The 17,410-nt window shown below is 49.8% G+C and overlaps 1 protein-coding gene across 1 annotated transcript; it reads left to right on the top strand.

Moving 5' to 3' along the window:
* The first annotated feature begins 78 nt into the window (after nt 1–78).
* On the top strand, nt 79–16,350 carry TM9SF4 (transmembrane 9 superfamily member 4). Its single transcript, XM_032126521.1, has 18 exons — nt 79–183; nt 5,698–5,811; nt 7,272–7,371; nt 7,736–7,904; nt 7,984–8,113; nt 8,512–8,635; nt 9,440–9,558; nt 9,671–9,782; nt 10,205–10,275; nt 10,685–10,817; nt 11,328–11,409; nt 11,502–11,577; nt 11,909–11,992; nt 12,167–12,342; nt 12,682–12,745; nt 13,288–13,407; nt 13,919–14,008; nt 14,326–16,350. The coding sequence occupies exons 1-18, from the start codon at nt 94–96 to the stop codon at nt 14,473–14,475; spliced, it is 2,004 nt and encodes a 667-aa protein (XP_031982412.1). The 5' UTR covers nt 79–93; the 3' UTR covers nt 14,476–16,350.
* The last annotated feature ends 1,060 nt before the right edge of the window (nt 16,351–17,410 follow it).

Here is a 17,410-nt window from a genome sequence, read left to right as displayed (position 1 = left end):
AGGGCTGGGCTGATCCGGGCCTAAGCTGGGCCCGGCCCCGGCAGCGCGGAGCGCGGCCGCCCGGCGGGGTCCTGCCCGGCCGCCGCTGTCGCCATGGCGATCGGCCCCGCAGCCAACCGCGCGCCGCTTCCGGCAACGTCAGCGCCGACACGTGGATCCAAGATGGCGGCGTCGGCGGCGATGGTGAGTGCGGCGGGGCCTGGCCCGGCCCCGCGTCCCGCCCGCTGCCCCTCGGCCCGGCCCGGTGGCGGCCCCGGCGCGGGGCTCAGTGCGGGGGCTCCGGTCGCGCTGGGAGGGATGCGGGCCCGGCCCCTGGCCGGGGGAGGCTCCCCGGTCCCGCGTGTCCCGGCGGTGTCACCAGTGGAGGGCAGAGGTCGGGCCGCCGCTCGGTGCCCAGGGGCCAAACGGAGCCGAGTGGGTTCCTGTCCCGCCTGCCCCGCGCTCCGTCGGCAGCAAAATTGGCTCCGTTTCTGCGGCTCACGGCGTTGGCTGGGCAGGAGGGGCCGGGCGGGGGGCTCGGAGCGGTGTGGGCTGTAGGGAGCACAGCACCGCCTTTTGCCTTCCCTTCCGAGATGTCAGCCGGGGAGCGGTGCTGGCGCCTCGCACAGAGGCTGTTGCTCTGTGTGTGGTTTTCACAAATGTTTGGTGGTGATTGTCGGGTCCGGGTTTGAGCAGCTGCTTCACCTTCCCGCGTCCCAGCATCCCTGTTATTCCTATTCAATTATTCCTTGAATCGTCGGAGAACTGAAGGTGTTCCTGATGGGAATTTGCTAAGGTAGGCGAGCATCAGTGCTACCTCACAGAGGAGAAAACGAGTTGCTGAGACATTTGTTATCTGCCTTGAAGTCTTGTAGGAGTAAAACGGATTTCCTCCTTGCTTTCTTAGGAGGATATTTCTGTGACAATGCATTGCAGGAGTAGCGGTATGGATAAAGGATGTGTGCTGATACAAAGGTCGCTGGCTGGGCTGTAAGGTCACTCACTGAGAGGCTGGGAGGGGATTGGGAGAGCCGAGACTTTCCTTTAATTTGCTTTAAGCATCTTCATACCCTGCTGGCTTTCCCCCAGGCAGGGAGGAGGGAACTCTCAGCTGGCTTTGAGAGCTGGGGATGGTCCTACTGGGAATTTCCTCGTGGCTCTCTGTTGTGTGAAGGGCAGAGAAGGCTGCCAGCAGCTCTCCTGGTGTCAGAGAAGCTCTGAAATCAATGTGAATGCAGCACTTGTCTCCTTCCGAAGGGCTCTCGGCTGCTCCTCCAGTGCAGGGTGAGCAGGGCAGGGATGTAATAAAGATGAGCTTATCCAAACAGTTGTCAGGATCTCCAAGGAGGCAGCCCTTGGAAAAGGGGACAAGTATCAGGGTGCCATTAGCACTGTTCTTGTCCTGTTACGGTGCCTGAGGGCAGAATGAAGGTTGCATGTGTGAGAGAGCTTTGTTGGGTTTTTTCCCCTCCCACAGAGTAGTGGGTTATGTCTTTCCTCCATTTCTGTCACCGTATTAAAAAGTTTGAGTAAGTGGAATGGAATAGGAGAGCTGTGTGAATCCATTTGGACAAATGGCTCTGCACAGGTCGTTCTCCCTGTTTTTCTTCAAAGCTGTCTTTGAAAGTTAACAGCTCTTGATTATGGCCGTTTGATGTCCCTGTTGGCCTTCTCTGCCAAAAAGAGATGGGACAATTCATGATATCCATCACTGTCACTTCCTGATTCCTTTTCGTCTCTTTGAACAAATACTGTGTTCTGTTCTTCAGTTCCTGTGTGGATTGTGAAACTCCTAAGACCTAAAGCAGCTCTGGTACAGCAACATCCCAATTCAGATGCTTGAAATTGCTGCTGAGGGTTTCTTCAAGTTGTTGGCAGTAACTTGGGCAGGGATGTCCTGGGTGCACATGGCCAGGCCATGGAGCCTCTGGAGCACATTGGAGCTGTTGTGGAGTGCCCCAGGGAACAGCTGCTGTTTCCCCTTTCCCTTAAATTTTGGAGTTCAGACTCTGGCAGTGGTAGCTGGAGGGACCACGAGCTGTAGGAAAGGACAAGTGTGGTAATAACTGGATGTTTTAGGCCCTCTTCATGCTGGGTCAGACTGGGGCTTAGTGAACAAGTCCTCTGTTTCGTCAGTGTGGTTTGTGCACCTTCTGTGAATTCACAGAAAGGGGCAATGTTGCTGTAAGTGTTTCTGAATGGGATAAACCTGGGGTTGTCTGCAAATCCCAAGACTGGTGATAATTATCCAGAAGTGCCTTCTTGGAGAGAGTTTGTGTGTGAACTTTCGATCTGAGGGACAGGAATAGATGATTGTGCTCCTGCAGTTACTTCTTTTATTTAGATCATATTCTCCTAAGAAGGGGTCTCTCTGCATGTCTGCATATAGGAAAAGAATCAGGCTTAGACAATCTGAACTATTTTTGCCTATTTGAAGCTGGGTTTTTCTCAGTCTGGGGTTGTGCATGTTTGTTGTGTTACTTGTTGCACCATTACACGATTTCCTGGCACCTCAGATGCAAGATTGTCATCTGAGGGGGTTTTGTGCATGTATTTTGAAATATAAATAATTGGAAAAGGCTGTGAAGGTGTGTGCCCTGTTTGCTGGAAGTCTGGGCCTTGCCAGAGCTCTGTGACTGAACCAAAACAGAGCTCCCTTCTAGAAGTTCTGACCTGGCACAGAAGAGAACTCAGCTTGCAGGCATCCCCCAGGTGAGATGATCACCTAGCCAGGCCCATGAGTTACACGGATGTTTTGGGTGGTGTCCATGTTGCCATTGCTAAGCTGCTGCCTTTGTTTGGAGAAGATGAAGCACATTTGTCAGTACAAGAGCAAAGATCCTGATGAGAAAAGCCCCTGGCTTCAACTTCCCTGTGCTCTGCCAGCTCAAAAACCTGCACTGAGCATTTCCTTCATACTTCACTTCCAGAGCTCCCCCACCTGTTGCATAGCAGCTTCCCCATTTCTTGCTACCAACTGTTCTTTCCTGGCAAGGCTTTACAGAGTCGCCCTCTTGTCTTTCCTGTTGCCTGGTGCCGCCTGAGTCATCGTCATCTGTATGCAAAGACAGCCTAATTTCTGCCAAAATTGTCATCAAAAATTTCATCTTCTGCATGTTCATGTGTCTCCTGAGTGTCTGCCAAAGTTCTGTCCTGGTCTTATCACCTCCCAGCCCGCTGGGGCAAGGGTGGCACTGGTGTGGTTTTGGTTTTTGAGTAACATTGTGTAGGTCTGTCACTTCAGTGACAAATGAGATAAGGGCTACAGGTTGCTGGCTGCTCTGGGGTGCAGTGTGGGACAAGAATGCAGATTCCTTCCAATACTTCACCTGTCAGGAAGACCTTTTCCTACTCAGTGGAGAGTCACTGAGCACTCCCTTTAAAAATTGGGAAGGCAAAATTTAGTGTAGCACAGAAAATAAGCTCCATGTTGTCTCAGGGCAGATCAGTATTGAAGGTCAGGCTGTTTTAACAAGAGTGTTTCCAAGCTGGAGCTTTATGCATGCTCCAAGTGTATTTGGCTGTGCCTAGAATAGATCTGAAAATCCCCTTTGTAAGCAAAAAAAGATCACAGAATGGTTTGGGTTGGCAGGGTCCTTGGAGCTCATCTTGTTCCACCCCACTGCCATAGGCAGGGACACCTTCCACTATCCCAGGTTGTTCCAAGCTCCATCCAACCTGGCCTGCAACACTTCCAGGGATGGGGCAGCCACAGCTTCTCTGGGCACCCTGTGCCATGGCCTCACCACCCTCATAGGGAACAACTCCTTCCTAATATCCAATCTAACCCTATTCTCTGTCAGTTTAAAGCCATTCCTCCTTGTTCTGTACCCCATGGTCTTGTAAATAGTCTCTCTCAATTTTTCTTGTAGGCTCCCTTCAGGTACTGGAAGCCACATGTATCTGATGACTCAGTAGTAACATTTTCTGTAGGTGCCTAGCATTTGCATCTTAAGTACATTTTAGACTTTCAACCCCGTGATATTTCTGCCTTTTTTTTTTTTTTCATCCTGCTCAATTCCACTAATTCTGGATGCTCTGGTTGGCCCTCACTGGTGTCTGGGCCAAACATACCTTCCTTGCCTTAGAGTAAGATGGAAGGAAGGTGATGAAGAGGAAGGGGTGTGGGGGCAATAAACACAGATTTAAATTTTTTTTTTACCCCAACCTGAGGAAGGATCCCCATGATAGAGCTGCTGTTTGTCCACACCTGGCCTGTGGAGTGTTCCCCCTGGTGCTATATCAGACTGACTGACTGTGCTGAGGACGCACAGGGGCAGTGGGGATTTGGTTTCTTATGTCTGCAGCATTAGCTCAAGAGTTGTCCCAAACAAAGCTCCAGGTTTTGTGTGGTTTTCCAGTGGTGCCATACGTGCTGGGAGTTTAGGAGTTAGTAATGCTGTGAGATTATACCAGAGCTGATGTCCTAATGCAGGCAAGCTGCTGCTGGCTAATGCTCTTTAAAGCTCGATTTTCATTTCACAGCCTTCCTGCCCATGCTCGAGCTGGGTTACCTGAGGTAACAGGGAGGGGCTGAGGAAGCAGCAAGGTGTGTTAAATGAAGGATTTGCTGCTGCTTTGTGGGATCTGGGTTCTCCTAGAGCCCTCATGGAGTTGACTGAACCTTCCAGCTTGACTTGTCACCGTGCTCACTAAAAAAGGGGTGAGAAAGTTTTTGCCATGTTACTGAGCTGTGTTGTGGCCTGGAGGGGTGAGGAAAGCAGAGTGGAGCAGGAGGGAGTGGTGATGTGACTGTCCTTTTGGGTGCAGTCGCTGGTGTCACACCTGACCCCACAATAACTACTCTTCTGCAGGTAGTGGCCTGTGAGCATCCATCTGTAATCAGCTCCGGGGTAACTGCTGCCGTGCAGAGCTGGCACACATCCAGTGCCAGGGCTACAGCCCTCTTCTCTACTAACCCCTGGAGTTTGCTAACACAGGGAGCTCACATCAGGGGGAGCAGAAAAGTAAAGTGATGGCCTGCTCAATGCCCCATGCTCAATGCCCCATGGTGCAAATAAAAATTGCATTTTTCTTGTGGTTGGGCAAAGCCAAAGTTTTCCTAATTGCAGATGAAGAGGCAGAGATGCCCAGAGTGGAAAGTGACTTGATGAGGGTGATGCCTTAGGTTTTAACCTTTATATTTTTCAAATTCTGTACTGCTTGATGTGTGACTCTGAAGTTTCTTGTAGTCTGTTAATTTCTGCTCTCTCATGCTAGGTACACATAACAGAGCCTCTGTGGGCCTGCTTTCCAAGGACACCAAGACTGTCCTAGGCCAAAAGTATAAACCAAAGAGCTGCTAAGGGGAGGGGGGGGTAAGCTGTGCAGAAAACTGAAGCTTTAATTGGAGAATTAACCCTGCTATGCAAATGAACCAAACCTATAAAAGGGTGAAGAACTCGTGACCTGTTGTCCATCTTGGGGTCCATCTTGGCAATAGCCCCTGGCCCCAGGGGGTACCTTTGAAGGCCTTTCAAAGAAATACCTACTTTTATTCCCTTACTCCCGTCTAGTCTCTGTTTCTAGGAGGCCTCTCAAGGCATCAAGGGTCACAAAACAAAGCTAAGAACAGCTTTTGTGAATTTAATTTCTGTTTAATCACCTGACTGCCTAGCCTTTCTAATGTCTGGGATGAACATTTCCCGTGTTGTTGCCCATCTCTAATGTTGTTCCAGTGTTTCTGTTGTGTTTTACTGTTTCTTCTCCTTTTTGCAGGAAAGGCTGAGATATGTGCTGGGCTTGCTGTTGTTCCTACACAGCACAAACTCGTTCTATGTACCTGGGGTGGCTCCTATCAACTTCCACCGCAATGATCCTGTAGAAATAAAGGTAGGATGAACTCAGTGCTGTTAGTCTGTCTGGTTTGGGGGTTTTTCGTCTTTTGGGTTTTTTTCTTTTTTATACCATAGCAGCTAAGAGGGGCTGGAAAGTTAAATTTGGGGATCCTGTTGCTGAAATTTTGTGTTCAGATATTTCCTCCGTTTCACAACATTTGGGTCCCAGTGTGATTCCTTTTCTTGCCCCTGATCTCTTCTACCAAATTCCTTCAGCAGTTGCACCAAAGTCCTCAAGATGTTGCTCTGTTTGGGGAAAAGGTCCCTTTCTCACTGTGGCTTTGAAGTGAATTTAATTTCTCCAGCATTATACTGACTCTAAAAGTGCTTACACAGAGTGTGCCTTTGGGTGGAAAGAGAATGGTGGAATAAGGTCTGAGTCAGACCTTCTCAATACCCAGTTTGCTCAAGTTGTGTCTCCAGGGAAATCCACAAGAAGCTCTTCCCGAGTGGAGGTGTTTGTCCTCGAGCCTTGCAGATCTTTCAGCCCGGCCTTGCTGGGAGCTGTTCCTGTGCAGCGTTACTCAATGACGAGCTGCTGCACCTATCCATGAGGAAGCCAGGCTTTGCTTTCAGACATCAGTGATTTATAGCCCATTTCATTTATTTTTCTAAAGCTGTGACCTCTGTCTCAGCAAATCCAGCACCCTCGGGGCTGCTGAGGTTGGCTGCTCCCAAGTGAAGCACAGCACAGTTTTCTCTTTGGCCACAGGCTGCCAGACGTAGGCTATTTTTAAGCAAATGAGACTTGCCTGTGGCTACAGTAAGCTTCCCAGAAGAAGACGGTTTTGGAATGGCTGTTCTCAAAGGGATTTCAGGAGCCAAATGCTTCCTCAAGTGCTTAGGCAAGTCAGTGTATTTGCCAGCACTCTTCCAATAAACAAGCTTGGCTGTGTTACAAAACACTTCTGTTTTTCAGAGCAACTGAAAAACTGTGGCCTTGGCTGTTGTGGTGTGTCTCTGCACTTCCTTTGTACCCTGTGATTTGTGGAAACTCTCCAGGAATGTTTGTGGTTGGTCACCTTGTCTTCCCAGACTGATGGCTCTCTGGCTTTCCTTGCAGAGATTAAAATTGCTGAACTCTTCATGGCACTGGAGGCCAGACCTCTAGGTCCAGTGGGATATGAATTTTTGTTTGAGGAAATCTTGTATGAAATGTGACTCCTGAATCTCTTTTGAGCTCTTTGTTGTTTCTTAGGACTCCACTGAGACATAAATTTGTGAAACCACCATGCTTTGTTCTCTGAGTGTTTCTCTGTGAATGAATTGCTACTGGAAGTCTCTCAGGAACATCTGTCTCTGTTACTATTTTTAATAGTAGTAGTAGTAGTATCTTCTGGAAGTGAGCTTTATGAAAGGTGTCTTGAAGTAAGCATCAACTTCTGGATGGTGCTGAGAGGACAGGAAATTATCTGGGGTTCTTTCCTGGGGATAATCCTTCTGTTCTTCCTGCAGGCTGTGAAGCTGACGAGCTCCCGGACCCAGCTGCCATACGAGTACTACTCACTGCCCTTCTGCCGGCCCAGCGAGATCACATACAAGGCTGAGAACCTCGGTGTGTACCTGTCGGACAGTATGGGGGGGTGTTTACAGGGGCAAAAGCAATTTCAAGTGTCACTTCTGCTAAGCTGTGAGAACCTGCTTCCTCTGATTCACTGCGTGCTGGCTGTCTGCAAACGGCAGTGTCTGTGTGTTGGACAGAGGAAGTGCTTGTTCTGAAGGAGATCGTGTAACCTGCTTCATAAGCAGTGCTTGATACTTCCAGCAAAGAAGCTAAACTGTCCTGCAGTCTTATCCTTGCACCTGGGGTAGCAAAGGAGACCTGCTGTGGTCCCTCCAGCTGCACAGTGCCTGGCAGCAGGATCAGCAGCAGGAAGCCTGGCAGTCTCCAACCCTGCCCGTATTTTCCTGTTTTCCAGGTGAGGTTCTTCGAGGGGACCGAATTGTAAATACACCTTTCCAGGTTTCCATGAATGTGGAGAAGAAATGTGAAGTTCTGTGCAACTTTCCCAACAAGCCAGTCACCCTGACAGTGGAGCAGAGCAAGCTCATTGCCGAGCGCATCAGGGAGGATTACTACGTCCACCTGTGAGTCACCTTGAGCATGGGTTTGTGCCGGGGGAATTTGGTGCTGTGGACAAATTTGATCTGAAATCTGTGTTTTCAGCATTGCTGATAACCTCCCTGTGGCAACACGGCTGGAGTTTTATTCCAATCGTGAGGAAGAGGAGAAGAAGAAGGAGAAGGATGTGCAGTTCGAGCACGGATATAGGCTTGGGTTTATGGACGGTAACAAGGTAGAGAATTGAGCTGCTGTGTGAGAGTGCCTGGAGGAGATCTGGGTGTCTGTTAGAGGTCTGCCAGAGAGTATCAGAACTGGGAATGCAACCAAAAGGTTTTATAAACAGTGGAAATATGAGAGAGGGGTCTCTAGTGGGAAGAAGAGGGTGGGTGCTGGACTGCTGGTACAATAACCAGGAGTCCTTGCTTTTATTCACTGTGTAACTTTGGACAGGCTCATGCAGTGGTTTCCCCTCAGCAGAGCAAAGGCACTGTGCCCCCCAAGGCTGGCTGATCTCTGGTGTTGGAGTCTTTAGTTTTCCCTCACTGAAGCTGTTTTCTGCAGTTGTTGCTTCTCAGCTTTGCCACTGTGTCCCATGGGGTGCTGATGTTTTATTTTATGTCACTGTTTCAGTTCTACCTGCACAACCACCTCTCCTTCATCCTTTACTACCACAGAGAGGATGTGGAAGAGAGCCAGGAGCACACCTATAGGGTGGTGCGCTTTGAGGTGATTCCCCAAAGCATTAAACTAGAAGGTAAGAGACTCCTGAGGAGGGGGGAAGAATCTCCTGTAGGGACAAAAGTCAGATGCCACTGATGTATCAGGGTGCCAGTTGTTGCTTCACAGGACACAGAAATGAGTCTAAATTATAAGAATAATAAACCGCTTTGTTATTAAGGAAGTACCAACAGTAGAGACATATCCATGAATTGCAATCCATGGAAAATCAATTCCTGTAAAAAGATCTGACTTTGAGGTTTTGGGGTTGGATTTTTTTTGCACTGTGTCATCTGGTATGAGGCATGTCTGGCATTCTAGCTGTTGTGGTGCAGATCTCCCTGACTGGGACACTGTGTGCTAGTCCAGGGACACACAGGATGTTTGGAACTGTTCTGGGGGATTGAAATTTAAAAATAATGGTATGGGGAAAGCACTCCTACCTCAGTGAGCCCAGTGGAAAAGGGTGTCTAGAAGGGCAGTTGCTCATGGTGTGCATCACCCCATGCAGTTCTCCTCTGGCAGAGCAGGCACTGCTGCAGAGATCTTGTTTCTCACCATATAATGTGGAATGGAGGATTTGTTCATGGTCTAGATCCTTGGCTTCAGAACCTCTGGCTTTTATCCTTCCCATTTAGGAGAGCCCTGTGCATAGCTTTCCTGAAAGTTTGTTAATGGTGCTCCACTGCTGGTCAGGAGAATAGTTTTGCAAACTGCAGAGCGGGTGAGCGAGTGCTTTCCCACCTGGAATTACTGCAGCCTGATGCCCTCAGGGTGATGCTCCATGGGAGAGGTGGTGCCTGAGGGAAGGGCTGACCCTGTGCCATGCTTTCTCTTACAGACTTGAAGGCTGATGAGAAGAGCATGTGCACCCTGCCTGAAGCCACGGGCTCTGCCCCTCAGGAAATAGATCCTACTAAAGAGAACCAGTTGCTCTTCACCTACTCTGTGCACTGGGAGGTGAGGCAGTACTGGGGAGCTGGCTGGCAGTGATGCTCCGAGTGTCTGTCACTGGAGTTGTGGAAGACATTGGGAATGTGCTGGTGTGAGAAGAACTCTCCTGTTCTTTTAGGAAAGTGACATTAAGTGGGCTTCCCGCTGGGACACGTACCTGACCATGAGTGATGTGCAGATCCACTGGTTTTCTATCATTAACTCAGTTGTGGTCGTCTTTTTCCTTTCAGGTGAGTGGATGTGTGGGAAGAGGAAGGCTTTACCATTATCTGCAGGGAATTTTCTTTAAGCCTTAGCTGCAGGTGACTTGAGGAGGATGTGGCCCCATCTGAACTTGGTCAGAAGGGGCAGGAAAACAGTTTAAAGCCTCCCAGTTCAAGCAGTGTCCCGTAGGGTCAGGCAGCTACCAGCCTTTTTCCTGCTGGGGTCATTGAGGGAGTAAAAAAACCCACAAGAAAGCCACAATGCCCCATTTCTGCTGGAATAGTGCCTTCCCTACCCTTGGGGTTTTGTTTCTGTCTTTGCTGATGACTCAAGACCTCTTCTCCCAGCCAGAGCAGTGTGTTGGTGGGAGCCAAGTAGTTGCACAGCCTGAGAGCAGCACAGCCGTGTAGCAGCCTCTGAGCTGAACCCAGTTTGTGCTTGTTTTCAGGGATTCTCAGCATGATCATCATCCGGACTCTGCGCAAGGACATTGCCAACTACAACAAGGAAGATGACATTGTATGTGTTTGTCCCAGGGGCTGGGATTAGAGGGAGGGAAGCACAGACCAGGAGGGATCTAGTGTGCAGACTTGGGTGTATTGTCTCTTCCCTTGCCCCTGTTTTGCTTTGAGCCCTGGCCATGGGAGGGGCAGTTCTGTTGTGCTGTCACACACCTTCTTCTGTCTGTGCAATCACATACCTGTTCAGATGTCTTCAGACTTAAGCAGTGACTGCAGACAGCTCTGTCAATGTGCACCCTGGCACTGACAATTCAGGTCTCAGCTGTTTTTAGCCCAAGGGAAAAAAAGTTTGTTGGCTAGAGTGGTGTAAAATTCAGTAGAAAACCTCTTAGGCTGGCTGTGGTAAGACCTTAATTTCTACTGGCATATCACATCTAAATAACCTCCTTTTTCTGTTGTTGCTATAGGAAGATACCATGGAGGAATCTGGTTGGAAACTTGTGCATGGAGATGTCTTCAGGCCTCCACAGTACCCTATGATCCTCAGCTCTCTCCTGGGTTCTGGAATTCAGCTGTTCTGTATGATCCTGATTGTCATCTGTAAGTGGCACATGTTGTACAGGGTGGCTGTAACACAAATGATGCTCAAGGAAGTTTGACTTCACCCTGTGCTCACCTTAGCTGGAGTGAGGCCCATGAAGCTGCTTCCTGTTGCCATCGGCCTGGGCTCGGCATTGCAGAGCTGCTGGATGACATTGCCCAGCTGAAGGCAGCTTTGCGTGATTATATATCCTTTGCCAAGCTGTGAGCCCTGGCTGACAGTGGGCTGGGAGATTTTTGCCCAGGTGTGCCTTGCCTGCTGAGCTGCACCTACCTGCTTCCATCCCTGGGGAAGCTGAGGCTGAAGCATGGTCTGTAGCTGGGATCGAAGCTGTGCCTTCCTCTCTGGCCGGTGCTGGAGGCTGTGGATGCGTTATGCTGTGAAGGAAATCAGGCCTGTGCAGAGATTTCAGGCAGCTGTGGGCTGCAGATGGGACAGGCCCCTGTCCTTCAGCTGCTGCAGCACACATTTCTCAGAGCTGCTGTTCCTTGTCCTGTTTCCCTCTGCAGTTGTTGCTATGCTGGGGATGCTGTCGCCTTCGAGCCGGGGCGCGCTGATGACAACTGCCTGCTTCCTCTTCATGTTCATGGGGTAGGTGCCTCCACGGCTTCCCCCCCCGGGCTGTCCAGCCTCTCCCCAGCAACAACAGCTCATTTTCGTTGTCTTGGCTTGTTTCTGTCCAGGGTTTTTGGTGGATTCTTTGCTGGCCGCTTATACCGGACTCTGAAAGGCCATCGATGGAAGAAGGGAGCTTTTTGTGTGAGTCTTGGATGTTCTGTGCTGCTTATCCAGGTTTGCTGATGGCAAGATCTGTGGATAAGCTCCAGGTGTTTGTGGTAGCTGGACACAGTCTGGCTGTGCTGCACGTATGCTGTGGGTTGAGTCCTTGTACCTGTACAGAAAAGGCACCATCCGAGCATGTACTAGAGCAAAGAGGATTGTCCAAGATCCTCTCCACCTCTGTGTCCTTGTTCTGTAGCAGAAGGGACACTTCCTCCACATGTGTCTTGTCCCAGAGATGGACTCCTTCCAGACGAACATCTGGCTGATGAGTCAGGTGCTTTCTCTTATGCAGTGGTTCCTCTTGCAGACAGCAACCCTGTACCCGGGCGTCGTCTTCGGCATCTGCTTTGTCCTCAACTGCTTCATCTGGGGGAAACACTCCTCTGGTGCGGTAGGTGCCACCTTCAGTCTGGGGCCTTCTGGGTGGGAGGGGGTCACTGGGCTGATAGGGACTCACTTGGCTTCCCAGACCTTTCCAAGTGGGTGACTGGCTTAGCCGATGTCATCAGTCCCCAGGGCAGGTGAGCTGTCAGCCTCACTTCTGTGGCTCTTGATGTGATTCCAGGTGCCTTTCCCTACCATGGTGGCCTTGCTCTGCATGTGGTTTGGGATCTCCTTGCCCTTGGTCTACCTGGGTTACTACTTTGGATTTCGCAAGCAGCCGTATGACAATCCTGTACGGACAAATCAGATTCCCAGGCAGATCCCGGAGCAGAGGTGGTATATGAACAAATTTGTGGGGTGAGTGATGAGTGTCTGGGAAATATGGTGAGTTAAACCCCCTCCCCTCAGTCCCCTTGGGTTGCTGAATGTCACCTGCTGCTCCCTGAACATGAACAGATGGCAGATGGGGTTCCTTGAGACAACACTGATAATTTGGATGTGGTATGAGGGGTACTTGTAGCTGTGGTATGTGCTCAGCAGTGGGAGGAACTGTGTCATTGCCTGTGAATTTAGTAATCTGGAAATGCAGAGCCTTTGCTTGGAATGTTCTGTGTGGTTTTAATTCCTTTAACAAGGAATGTTTAATGTCCAGACAGTTATATTGTGCTGCTTATGGTTTTTCTTTCTGCTCTGTAGGATCCTCATGGCTGGTATCCTGCCTTTCGGAGCCATGTTCATCGAACTGTTCTTCATTTTCAGTGTAAGCATTTAATCCACTTTCCTCCTCAATAGGATTCCTTTCATGCCAAAGCTTTTGAAAGGGAGGGGGCTGCCACTGGAGCAGTCTCCTATTCCTGTACTCTCTAAAAGGGGATAGCTGGTTTCTTCCAGGCCATTTGGTAGTTTCCAGAGAGAGCTATGGGACTCTCCTGGTGGTTTGAAGGATTGTGGTAAAGATGAAATTTACTGTAACGTGACATCCAGGAGGGATCCTGGTCTTGAGACAGTCACTGTTCCAGCTGCTGCCCATTTTTCACTTTGTATGGATGGGGAAGAATTTGCTGTTCCATTGCTTGGGAGATGCAGGGGAATGAACAAGCTACCTGAGAGCTGTCCTTGTGCACATTTTTGCAGCCTGAATCCTCTGAAGTGACACTGTGAAATGCATTAGATTGGTGGTTTCATCTACATGGGGCTGAGGGGCTCATTATTTTCCCCTGGCTGGCTGCCAGAAGTTAGTCCCACGTTCAGTGATTGATCACAGTAGCACAGAAACAAATTCCTGCTGTGTGTTTGTTTCAGGCAATCTGGGAGAACCAGTTCTATTACCTTTTTGGCTTCCTCTTCCTGGTGTTTATAATTCTGGTGGTATCCTGCTCCCAGATCAGCATTGTCATGGTGTACTTCCAGCTCTGTGCTGAGGTGAGACTTCCATGTTTGTAGTTTGGGTAGCTCAGGGTACTTGCTCCTGGGAAAGCACAGGTCACGTTATTGCTGCTGCTCAGTGAAGATTAGTGTGGCCCAGCTTCACGGGTGTGATTGTCCCCAGCGTCTCTTCGCTCGAAAGGGAATTAAAGCTCTTTGATTATCTATCAGGCTGGGAACTGTGGTTTCATACCAGGAATTCTGCTGGGCACAGGGTGTTTTGAGCTGTTCCCAAACTGTTCCATTTCATCCACATACAAAAGAAAATTCAGGGCCGGAGGTGAGCCATGTCTGTCGGCAGTGTGCTTTGAGCCTGACCTGCCTTTGCTTCACTGTCAGCTTCGCATCTCTTGGTTTGGAAACACTTCTGTGACAAAAAAGTCCCCCCGCCCCAATTTGTGGATTTCATTTGAAGGAAGATGGTGGGTGGTGTTCTCCCTGTCCTGGAATGGTCACAGCTTCCCTGAGGCAGTGCCCCAGGGGATAATGAGGCTCTTTATCTTGTCAGGATTACCGCTGGTGGTGGAGGACCTTCCTGGTGTCCGGAGGATCTGCCTTCTACGTGCTGATCTATGCTGTCTTCTACTTTGTGAACAAGGTATTCCTCCTGGGTGAAAATGCCATGTTTTTGGGGGTGACTGTGGGATTTGGGAAAGGAAATGGTGGGCTTGCTGAGTCCCAGTCTGCCCGTGCCAGCCCACAGCAGTGCTGACAGCCCTTCCAGACAGGAGAGGAGGGTGTAGGACTTGTGCAGAGCAGAATTCCCTGACCCCACCTCGAACAGGATCTCCCTTCAGCTGGACAAAAATGAAAGTTTTCCTCCCTTTGCCAGAGCTCCCCTTGCAGAGGGCACTGGTTGGTTTGTTGTCTCTGTGCATTATTTTGCTGATTTTTTTTCCTCCTCTTCTATTTCAGCTGGATATTGTTGAGTTCATTCCCTCCTTATTGTACTTTGGCTACACTGCCCTCATGGTCCTGTCCTTCTGGCTCCTGACGGGCACCATCGGCTTCTACGCAGCCTACATGTTCGTGCGGAAGATCTACGCCGCCGTGAAAATCGACTGAAGCTGGAATCCCCCCCAGCAGGAATCAGACACCTCTGAACATGTGTCCTCCCGGGAGGGACAGGGACATCTTCTCCCAGCTCTTTTTAAAGGAAACAAAAATCCAGTGGGAGAGTCACAAGAGAAATAATTAACTCCTCGATTTGGAATGTAACTTTGGCACAGTGTACATGGATTCTGGGCTACTTCTGCGGGGAAAAGGGGTCTGTAGATACCTTACATTTTATTATCCTGTTCCATATTTGAGGGAGTTTTTTAGCAGAGAAATATCCCTCTGTATAAGTAAACCCCCTTTTTGCTAATCCATCCTTTTTTTTATGTTGATGATGAACGGATTTGAGACAGCAGTGGAAACACTTGTGAAAACGTTTTCTTCCAGCCCCTGGGGTGCTCTAGGATTCAGGGAGACTCTTCAGACAAGTATCAGACTGGGTTTTTCTCCTGCCTTCGTGTCTGCACAGAAGAGGGAGCTTGACTATGGCAGAATAACCGGAGCCTAAAGGCTCACCCAGCGGGAGTCTGGTGCACTCTGATCACCGAAGTCCCGGCTTCGGCTTGTTTACAATTTGCTGGAGGTGCCATTCAGAGCCTGGGAAGTGCAATTTCACCCTGAGAGAGCTTGAGAACTGCAACCTTTGGCATCGCTTCTCCCTCCCTCCAGCCTCGGACAGCACAGGCCGCTGCAGGAGGGTGGGATTGCCTCTCCTTCAGAAGGCAGGACACGATGTGCTGGTGGAAGTGACATGGTTGTGCTGCAGTGCAGGACTGGAAGGATGCGCGAGGTAACTACAAGGGTTTGTTCTGTCAATAGCTCTGCTCTGGATGAGTGAGGAAACGGGACAGGCTCCTTCCTGGGAATGCCACTGGGATCCTGCAGAGCCTGTGGGAGATGGCTGCGGTGCCGTGGCCTTAGTGCCAAGTAATCTGAGGCAGTGTTGGGCCCGAGCTGCCCAAGGGCTGTGCAGGCCAAGCTGAAGGGGCTGGCACAGGCAGGTGGCCCCGTGAGCTGTCCCATGGCTGGGAGCGGGGCTCTCTCGCCGCTGGCCCTGTGCTCTGGCTGCCCTTGCTGCTCTCTGCTCCTCTGAAATTCTCTACCTCCAGGGAACAGGAAAAGTGTACACCCCAAAGCTGTATTTTGTTCTTCACAAAAAACAGTCCAAGCTCTCCAGGATAGCTGACACAGGCTCTTCTTTTCCCATGGCTTGATGCCTGATTCTGCCCGTGGGAAACTCTTTTTAAAAGAGGTTGAAGTTGGGTTGTGGTGGTTTTTTTTATTTGGGTCACTTCAGTGATGTTTATTAGTAAAAAGGTTCCGCATTGCAGTGAAGGCTCCCTCCATCCGCAGGCTCACTGGATTCAGCCAGGACTACAAAGAAGAGGTTTTTTTAGTGAGATTTATGAAATTTTTTCTTGGAGTAAGGTCTTCCAATGGCCAGCTGCCACAGGTCACATCATTCCAACCCAAAACTGTCCAAAGCCCTCCCTGCTCCCAGGAAGGGCTTTGGGGCCCTTTTTAACCCTAACTGCCGTAAGTTTCCACCAGGTCCATGCAAGGGCCTGTGTCCCTTTCTGTCGGCCCTGCCCATCATGCCAAATTCTAATCAGCCAGGAATCATGGATGGAAAAAGGGAGCAGGGGATGTCTGAGCCAACTGTGCTGTGGAGTCCTGTGTCAGTTCTGATTTGAGGTCCCTCTCTGAGATTTTCGTTGATTTTTTTTCTTCTGTTTTCCTTCTGCCCCTACCCCAGTGGAGAGGCTCAGCCAGCATTGATTTCTCTCCCTTCCCTGAAGTGTTTTCTCTGTATTCTTTGTAATTTTTAATTAATGTATGTATTCTTTGTGTCCTATTGTAAATAAATCTGCCATTGTCCTGTCATTCTGCTCTCTTGGGTTCTCCTAAGCCACTTCTGGAGAATTTCTTTTTGTAACACTTGGCCTGTGTGACACCCATGTGGTCTGTGATGTGTGGCTTCAGCCAGAAGCAGAGCTTGGAATACTCTGGTTTTCTTTGTAGTGTTTTTCTCCTGATAAATGTAAGTTTCTCCCAGTGTGCCATGCCCTGAATGCTGCCATATATTATAATTATGCCACCAGTTGAGGCATTTGGATCTGCTGATGCTGTGCTGCTGGGTAAGATCACTTGAGCAACTTGTCTCTTGTGTGATACGTTGTTTGACGTGTGGCACTGATGGGCAGAGCAGCAGAACAGCTGGATGGCAGTGTTGGGCAGATACACGGTGCTATAGAGCAGCAGAGGGGAGAAGACACCTCCGAAGGGAGCTGCCATTCCTTCCTCCGAGCGAGAGTTGGAGCAGCGCTGCTGCTGCGGAAGCTGAGCCCTCAGCGTTGGCTTCCAGCTCCATGGCTTCCCAGAGCTTGTGTTTCTGCTGGCGGGTGAGTGGCAGGAGATCAGTGAGCATCTGCTGGAATGCTGCCTGAGGGAGGGAAAGTGAATTCCCCTTTCCTGAGAGGGTTTGTCCAGCAGAGCAATGGATGTGATTCCCCCAGGCAACGGGGTCCAGTGTTGGGGGCTGCTGAGTGTCTGTGAGTGAGACCAGAGCTGGCAAATGCTTGAATCAAAACTCAGAAATCATCAGAATAATCCCTTCTCTGTTTAAAAAGGCAAAGGAAGCTTCAGCTCCACCACCAGGACAATCCATGCTGAACTTATTTCTCGTTTTTGGCAGATAAGTGTATTCATGTCCTGCCACAGCCCTCAGCTCCAGGGGAAAGCTGCTGAGGAAAGGGCACGTTTTAATGGTGGCTGAATTAGGAATGAAAACTAGAACTGAAAACTAGATCATTCTTAGACAAGCACCTAACACTGATCATGGCTGTCAGCTTTTAATCCATGTTCTGAAGGAGAATCCCAAGAGGGCACCGTGTGCTTTGCCCTGTTTCATCTTCAAATGCTGCTGGTGCCTGCAGCCAGTTGT

The sequence above is a fragment of the Corvus moneduloides genome, chromosome 17 (assembly GCF_009650955.1).
Source record: "Corvus moneduloides isolate bCorMon1 chromosome 17, bCorMon1.pri, whole genome shotgun sequence".
NCBI lineage: Eukaryota > Metazoa > Chordata > Aves > Passeriformes > Corvidae > Corvus > Corvus moneduloides.
The sequence above is the reverse complement of the archived record's forward strand: the minus strand, read 5'-3'. Positions and strand labels throughout refer to the sequence as shown.